The 8,463-nt window shown below is 37.9% G+C and overlaps 2 protein-coding genes across 2 annotated transcripts; one reads left to right on the plus strand and one right to left on the minus strand.

The window, feature by feature from the left end:
• Window positions 1-2,426: 2,426 nt before the first annotated feature.
• LOC116179983 lies at window positions 2,427-4,238 on the minus strand. The gene has a single exon (XM_031499805.1). The coding sequence runs from the start codon at window positions 4,236-4,238 to the stop codon at window positions 2,427-2,429; it is 1,812 nt and encodes a 603-aa protein (XP_031355665.1).
• Window positions 4,239-6,297: 2,059 nt separating this feature from the next.
• Window positions 6,298-7,779, plus strand: LOC116179984 (arp2/3 complex-activating protein rickA-like). Its single transcript, XM_031499807.1, has 4 exons — window positions 6,298-6,945; window positions 7,023-7,115; window positions 7,176-7,364; window positions 7,428-7,779. The coding sequence occupies exons 1-4, from the start codon at window positions 6,695-6,697 to the stop codon at window positions 7,777-7,779; spliced, it is 885 nt and encodes a 294-aa protein (XP_031355667.1). The 5' UTR covers window positions 6,298-6,694.
• The last annotated feature ends 684 nt before the right edge of the window (window positions 7,780-8,463 follow it).

Raw genomic sequence — 8,463 nt, forward strand, 5'->3', positions numbered from 1 at the left:
GAATAGGGGGCGTGCGAAATCGGGAAGCGGTATTACTCTATTCAAGGAACTCGACCGACCGATCGAATACAAATACTGGAATAGCGTGCATGAATTGATTAGGGACCTAGAGGTTTTATGGGGTGAAAAAATGGCAGGCAACACAGGAGTAAAAAATGATATAATATCAATCGTGGAAGAGCTGTACGAGGAGGGTTACATACAAAAGCCTACGCAGCGATTTTTATCTCAACTAGTATAAATACCCCATTTCCGTCTTCCCCGCTTACATTCATCATGGATAAATTCGGACGTTCTCATACCCATGCTCAATTTGGAAAACTGTTAAAGACAAAATTTTCCATTACCAACGATACGATAAATGTGGAAAATAAGAGACTAAGTAATGTTGTCGACCCTATTGAACGTCATGATGCCCTAACCTTACAACACTACCTATCAACAAGACTGAATCTTAACGGAAACCGGTTAATGAATGTGGCCGATCCAGTAGACGATGGCGATGCCATAAATAGAGGATACTTCATGTATTACATGCAGATTGCGAAAGTACCTGTAGACGGTCTTCGCAATTACGTGGAGGCACTAGAGGAAGAGTTGAAGGCGGTCAAAGCAACCCTACATAAACTAATAGAGGATGCAGCAAGTGGTAAATGAGCTACATAAAGCAGCACGAAAAAACTTCGCACGTAGACGTACCATCATTAAGGGATTTGATGATCTTTGGCAAGCCGATTTGGCCGAATTTATACCTTACGCTAAACAGAATAAAGGCTACAAATACATACTGATAGTTATCGATTGTTTCTCAAAATATCTGTGGACGAGAGGATTGAAGACTAAAACGGGTGAGGAGGTGACAAAAGCCATACAGGATATTTTCAAAACTACCAGACGGAGACCGAAAAATCTACAGACCGATGCCGGGAAGGAATTCTATAACAAATCATTTGACAAATTGATGGCGCGAGAACACATTAATCACTATTCCACGTACAGTACAAAAAAAGCTGCCATAGCCGAAAGAATAATTAGGACGATCAAAAATTATTTATACCGACAGTTTAGTCTACGTGGAAAATATGTATGGATTGATGCAATTGAATCAATCACGAGCGAGTATAATAATCGTAAAAATCGAACAACGGGGATGAAGCCGATCGAAGTAAAGGCCGATACACAGCTGAAGGCCTACAGACACATCAAGCTCTTTAACAAGAAACATCGTTTTAATGTTGGCGATGTAGTTCGAATTAGTAAGCACAAGAGTGTGTTCGCCAAGGGATATACTCCGAACTGGTCCAGTGAACTGTTTAAAATTGCAAAAGTCCAAATAACCAATCCCGTGACGTACTTGTTGGAAGACATGAAAGGAAAACCGATACTGGGAGGATTTTATGAGCAGGAACTGCAAAAAGCTAAGTATTCCGATATCTATTTGGTGGAGAAGGTGCTGCGACGTAAGAAAGATAAAGTGTACGTCAAGTGGTGGGGACTGGACGAAAAATCTTGGATAGAAAATGATAATATCGTATTGTAATTTTCGCTGTAAATTAATAAATAAAGAAAACAAAAGCTTTTTTGTACTTTTTTTATTTTGCTTTCCTATTACCATACAACATATTTTTCTTTTTTTTTAGTAAAGCTATCGTTATTGATAATTTTTTCAAGCATATCGTACGTTTTCTTATAATCACTCAGCAACGTTGAGGGCCATACAGTGCTATCTGGACCACACCTCCAACCAAGCAGAGCGTTATGATCTTGTGTGCCTCTCCTAATGTTCTCCAATAGCCACTCGTAGATTTTGCGATGGTAGTTATTTTGACGTGGATTAAAATCTATTTTAACGTGCGCCTCCTGGCAAACATCAATCAATATTTGCAGCGCATTGAAGTTGGCATACTCCGCAGCTGTACATATGGCTTCGTTAATAACTTGCGAACTATCCTTATAAATACTACTAATTACATTATCTACACTGTTTCCTCTTAAATTTACTATAAACATTTCAAAATGCATTGATACACTAGGAGTATGAACATCAGCAAAACGATCACCGTTTACTCGTGAATAATGATTCATTAGATAGTCAAGTTCGATCTTTTTGTGAAATAGTAATTTAACCATTTCTTTACACACATTTTTCGCTATAGCACACCATCTAAAACACTCATCTGGAATAACAATATTCTGTAAAATATTGTTAATGAGAAAGTAGGTGTCGATAGAAAAGGATGATGTGTTTAAAACGACACTCTTCAAATGTGCAAAGTATATTGAGCTTGACGCAAAAAGGATTTCTTGTTCCAATCCTCGATCGCCGCCACCAGTGCTTGCCATCTTTATAGGGTAAAAACACACACCTACAAAAAGGAAAGGATAGACACCAAAATTGATTAAATAAGAGGTTGTGGAACACACTGTTAAGTAGAAAAGTTATAGCCCCAAGGGAGGGTGTTAATACAATCTAAACTAATTTGTCGTTTATCATCATACGGACTTAAAACCACCTTATTCTGTTTGATCGTGAATACTAAATGTTTTCGGGATTTTATTAAATATTGAGGCCGTGTTACTACCGCATTGTTAAATATGCTGTTTTTATAGTCCTCCAAAGTTATTTCCCGGATACTGGCATAAGTTGAACCTTTGGACCTCTTGAATACCTTACCGTCCACGAGATAAGAGTACATTTTCGCTCTAAGCCCTACAAACTCTAGCATTATTTTTCCATTGTTCTCGTCCTTCATCAGCCCGGGGACTTTTTTATTAACCAGGGGTATGCCAAAAACGTTATTATGATTATAATTCGACGTATCAAACTTATCGATGTTTTCTCTTATGGATTCGTAAATGTCTGGAACTGAAAATGAGTAGATCAAACTATCGGTGTCGGTATATAATAGTTTTGCGCGATCCTTGAACTCTTTTAAAACGAAATTGTAATGAAAATCATAAAGAATAGTTTTTGATACATCTAATACGGTTAAGCCTGCATAAATGGGTTTGTTGAGCAGTACTTCCAAACGATTCATTTCTATGATTGCTAGATCTTCATTGTCATCGAAAAGCATACAGCTTTTAAAGTTTGGTTTGGATATATAAGCACCGGCGCCGTACCTACCGCCCCACTTGTTTACCAAATGCACATCTTTATATTTCCTTACGTTCTCCATCAATTTACCAAATACACAATTTACCATTAGTTTATAAAAATTGATATCGAATTCATTCGTAGATTCTTGTCGCTTTTGCGTATTTAAATCGATATACTTTTTTAACCAAGGCGATTGTCGAAATCTTAATACGCGATTAATTTTATCGAGTCGTAATCCGTGCTTTATGTACTGCTTTAAATTTCTGTAATGTAAAACGTAGTTCTGTTTTGAATACAATGTCAGAAGTAATTTCTTAAATTTACCATTGGGGGGAGTTCGGTGTTCGGGCGCAAGTGGAAGATCTTTATGAAAGGAGTGGATATTCGTGGGATAATTTAGATCACAATCTAAAATGTAGCCGATTTCTGCGTTATCGGGGTGGTTCAATATATCTAACGTTTCAAATGAATCCTCATCTACAAAGGAAAACTCTCCGTACGGCAAAAATTCGCACATTGTGGCGCCATATAGAGAATTTACATCAAAATACATTAAGTAGGTCGATTCAAGTTCGGGGCGGTAACCTTCCTTCATATACTTATTATTAGCCTTCGCGTATCTCGTAGAACATTGCGTTATACCACCGCGAATTCCTCTTTCGATGAACATTACTTGATCTATGTCAGTTAAAAGCTCTAATTGAACGTCGGTAATTTTCAACATCGCGTCGAATGCAAGACCAGGGGCGCTAAAGTAGTGAAGAGGGTCCAATTTATAAGTCTGTAGACATGTATTGCGAAAATTTTCAAAAATATCCGCCAAAAGCAACACGTCAGTTTTCAAATACAAATCTGAAAATTGTCCGAGAGTCTCTATGGAAAACGAGTTCCATATATTTAAAGCATGAGTGTAATCATCTTCGCTAATTTCTTCACCGCGCAATGAACTGAAGAAGTTATTTTTAGGAGGTAAACAGCGCTCATTTAACTTTTCAAAGCAATCGACGTATTCATATGGGAATACACCTTTCCGTGTAAGTAACTCGAATTCGGCTTCACCGCCGACATACTCCGAGCGCGTTATATTTTTCTTGTCCTTACTTAAATAGGACGCAAGCTTATCAATGCTACTACTCATAAAGCGAAAGGAATCTATAAATCTAAAAATAATCTTCGTATCTTGCACGTGTTTCGAAAAGGAGATATACTTCTCTTTGTTTAAAGGTAAAACTGTTATTTGGCCAGGTATAGCGGTTGCAAGTTCGCGGATAATGAAATGGGCATCGTACCCACTGAGATTATGAAAGACCACAGGGATCGCGTGACTGTTTTGGTAGTTTACATTACAGGACTGGTGCGAAGCGGAGCGATACCGCGAAGTGAAATGGCAATGATCCCTACAACGAATTTCATTTTCCAAAAAAGGTTTCTCGCAAATATGACAATGGGTCGCGTTTTTGAAATCTTCCTCTTGAGCTTCACTCAATGTTTCCATCGGTAGGGGATTGTTAATAATTGCATTAGCCCAGAGCGCGATGTTGTGTAGATTGTTTATAAACCACGATACACAATCCGCGCCTCTGTATAACGAGAATCGCGATAATGAATTGTCATATGCACATTTGAGATAAAAAGCTATGCTGTAAGGTACGTGCTTTTGAAATAGTTTTGTGTTTTCCCCACTACCGCAAACGGTATCACAATTCTCCAGAAGGCATTCAATATCTGCGTAAATCGCGAACGGAACTTTTTCCTTATTAGAATAATGAGAGAATTTCAAAATTTTCTCCGATTCGGAAGGTACTCTTACCGCACATTTATTTATGTCATGACAACGAACCGTGTGCTTTTCCAGTAGGCGATTCGATGAAAAATGATTTAAACAAATATTACACAAAAACTTTGCGTGTCCCCTATTGGATAATTGTGACGATAATAAACGGGATAAATTTTTAATCCACGCAAAGTGAAAGTAATTAGTATTTTTTGGGCAAATACGATTTTTTGGAGCCTTATTGTTATTAGAAGATAATACCAATAAATTGATTGCGTTTGCCCGCGCTTCACGATTTTCACTCAACAAGAAAGGAAGGACTTTTCTCTTTTCTAAGCAATACAAATTAATGGCAAGATTATTCAATCTTTCGAATTTTTTTATATCGTTTAGTTGAATGGGAAACGTAATGGGACCACTATTCAAAACGGTATCGAAATGAGGATAACTAGAAGGTCTATCGGGATTACGTTGCGCTGGATAAAGAGCAGAGACTATTGACCACAAAAAGCAATACTTGTCGTTATTTTTAACATTAATAATGGCTTTCTTACGCGCTATAAAGGGAGGAAGTCTTACGTACGTGCTAAAGCTTCCCACTCGAATGGGAACGTATTTATTTACGTTTATTTTTAAATATAAAACCTCAATTAAACTCCAGTTTGATAACTCTTCCTGAAACAAATCTAACTTTGATCTCAATCTGTCAATGACCTGAGTCTGATACCACTCTTTTAGATTACTACCTGCATCGAGAACGTTATTTCTTGTGGCAAACGTTTTTAGATCCACATTAAGATTTTGAGGATGTAAAAAATCACAGGCCAGCACTACGTTTACCTTAAGCATAGATTTTCTTAGCATCGGTTTAATTTTTCGGGCAAGCTTGTCAAATGCCTTATCCAAGAAAATAAAAGGATCTTTGTAGACCGTATTCACAATAATACCAGTAAGCATTCTACCTTGAAAGCAAGAATTTAAAGTCTGCCAAATTAGAGGGTGTGAAGAGGGGGCGGCGGCAGGTATTCCACAACCTCTTTTAAGCGAATTATCTTTTAATTGTTGCCGTAATTTGGCCAAATAAAATTTCAACGTTCCAAGATTAGATTCTAATCTAATAGGATTTTCAACGTGACTATTCAAATGGATGTTATTATTAATAGCATTTTGTAACAAAGAAATATTTTCCCTTATTATCCTTATATGCCTCAAAATTTCGGGCTTATGTTTTAATAATGCAATAGCTTTTCGTGTTAGCGTAACTATTTCACTACTAAGATTCGCAACGGACGTCGGTTCCATTTAAAAAAAAAATTTTTTTTTTTTATTTTTTTTTTTACTTACTGTTGGAGTTTAAAAAGGTTTGTTATAATAGCAGGAATCCTCGTTCGCTGCCACCAGGTGCTTGCCGTCTTCACTGAAATTGTATATCTAAAAATCTCTTTCTCTCTAGAAATATATGCAAACAGTAGTAGTATCAGTGTTATCCTTGAACATTCACAGACACCTCGCACACAATCGACACTTTTTGTGCTGATGAGGTGTTGCACTCGCACCACTATACTCACCGCGGGGGGTTTGAAGATGCAAATAATCTCTACACTTGTCACCTTATATAGGCTAGGTGTTCAGGGTCAAATACGCGCAGCTGCACCTTAAACAAAGCGGGGAAGTTCATCCCGGAATCATACGATCTATCGTTCTCACTCATTAACTCAACCTCTCTCCAGTTTTCCGCAAACGATTACAACAATTTTACAATATATACTGAAAATTTTTCCCCACTAATTATCAGTTAGCATCGAGCTCGGTATAACGTCATGTCTTCTTCACTTACAAGAAAGATGAAAAAGCCGAAAATCAACAAAGTGAATATTCTTTCGTCAATGTTAATTAAACCGCAAGCCTGCACCACCAATAAGGCGGAAAAAAAAACAACCAAGCCATCAACTTCATTGGTGCAACAACCGCCAACCAACATCAATAACAACAACTGGCAAAGTTGCGCATTAACTCAAATGGAACCATTGGATGAAGTAATTACAATACATTCGGATAATTCGACAATCACGTAAGTAATATTTATGATTTTTTTAAATTATTTTCTCCCCTCTATTTCGTTATGTTAAAAAGTAATTGCTTTTACAGCACGGGTCATTTGGGCGAGAATTTGGAACTGGACCTACTGTTAGCGCAGCTGGAAGGGGACCCCGCAACAAATTATTTATTCGAGCCAGCTCGGTAAGTAAAAAATGTTGTTGTTCTCTTCTACTCGCTAATAATAAAATTCTCTAATTTCAGAATAATACCGACACCGCAATTAACGGAACCCCAGCGGTCGCCGACACCACCACCACCACAGCTGCCGCTAACAACACGGGTACCGCCGCCACCACCAAAGCTGTCGCTACCACCATCAATTTTGCTGTCTCCTCCTCCGCCACCTCCTCCTCCGGCGGAACCTGTTGTGCCATCGGGCCAAAAACGACCGTAAGTTTATATCATAATACTTATAGAACTCCTTCGTAATAGATTATTTTTTATTTATTGCAGTCGCTGTCATGACAACGCATCGCGCTCCCCTAGCGACAAGAAAAAAAAGGGCAAGAATTTGGCAGACGTCGTCGTAATGATCGAATCCGACCTGGAGGAGGGGTACTTCCCGGAAACACCGACGCAGCAAGATGGGTCGCTGCATCCTAAAACACCGAGGGAACTAGCCCTTACTACATACGGCACATTAAAAAATATGGAGCCGGTGTACCGGGCTAAGCTCTTGGATGCAAGGAACAAGACGACCGAACTACAACGGCAGCTGGAAACGGCGAAGAAGGAAGAGCGGCGGCTGGAGAAAGAAGTCGCCTATATAGAGGACTTCCTCAAATTTGTTAAACCTAAAAAATAAGTTTATAGTTTGTAGTTTTGTACATATTTTTATACTTTACTTTACTTATTCAATAAAAGGCAAATAGTCAACAACATGGAGTCTTTTTTTATCGAGCAAAACTGATTGACGCTCGGACCAACACCACCGAGTTAAGAAAAAAACTAGATGCTTCATCCAAAGAAGAAAGGCGGTTGGAGAAAAGAACTCCAATTTATTGAAGAATTCATGAAATTTGTAAAGAAAAGTAATTGTCAAAAATTTATCAATTTTTTAACAAATAAAAAACTTATCTGTTTTTGTTGATGTGATTCAAGGTGAAGGTGTAAGAGTTTAAGACAAACGACTTTAGCCGGTTGCGTTGAAAAACGATCAAATTAAGAAAACTTTGCAGCCGTCAAAAGAAATGCACGAATGCACGCCTTTTCAAAAGCTATACCTATTACAGTAGAGCATACCAAGCTGCATATAAATAAGGAAGGAAGGTTAACTGAAACTGTGTGTGAGAAAAAACATAAGCATTTCCAATGCTAAAACCGAACGCAGTTACCAAGTCTAATGAAAATCAATCCATCATCCATCTTACGGTAATGCGTACTAAATTGCATATAAGGAACATGGGAGAGGTGCTCGTATGAACATTTTTTCGGTCCTTAAGCAACAAAACACAATACGATCAAAGTGAAGTTTTTTTATTTCTTTTTT

This window comes from Photinus pyralis, unplaced genomic scaffold (genome assembly GCF_008802855.1).
Source record: "Photinus pyralis isolate 1611_PpyrPB1 unplaced genomic scaffold, Ppyr1.3 Ppyr1.4_LG9, whole genome shotgun sequence".
Taxonomy (NCBI): Eukaryota; Metazoa; Arthropoda; class Insecta; order Coleoptera; family Lampyridae; genus Photinus; species Photinus pyralis.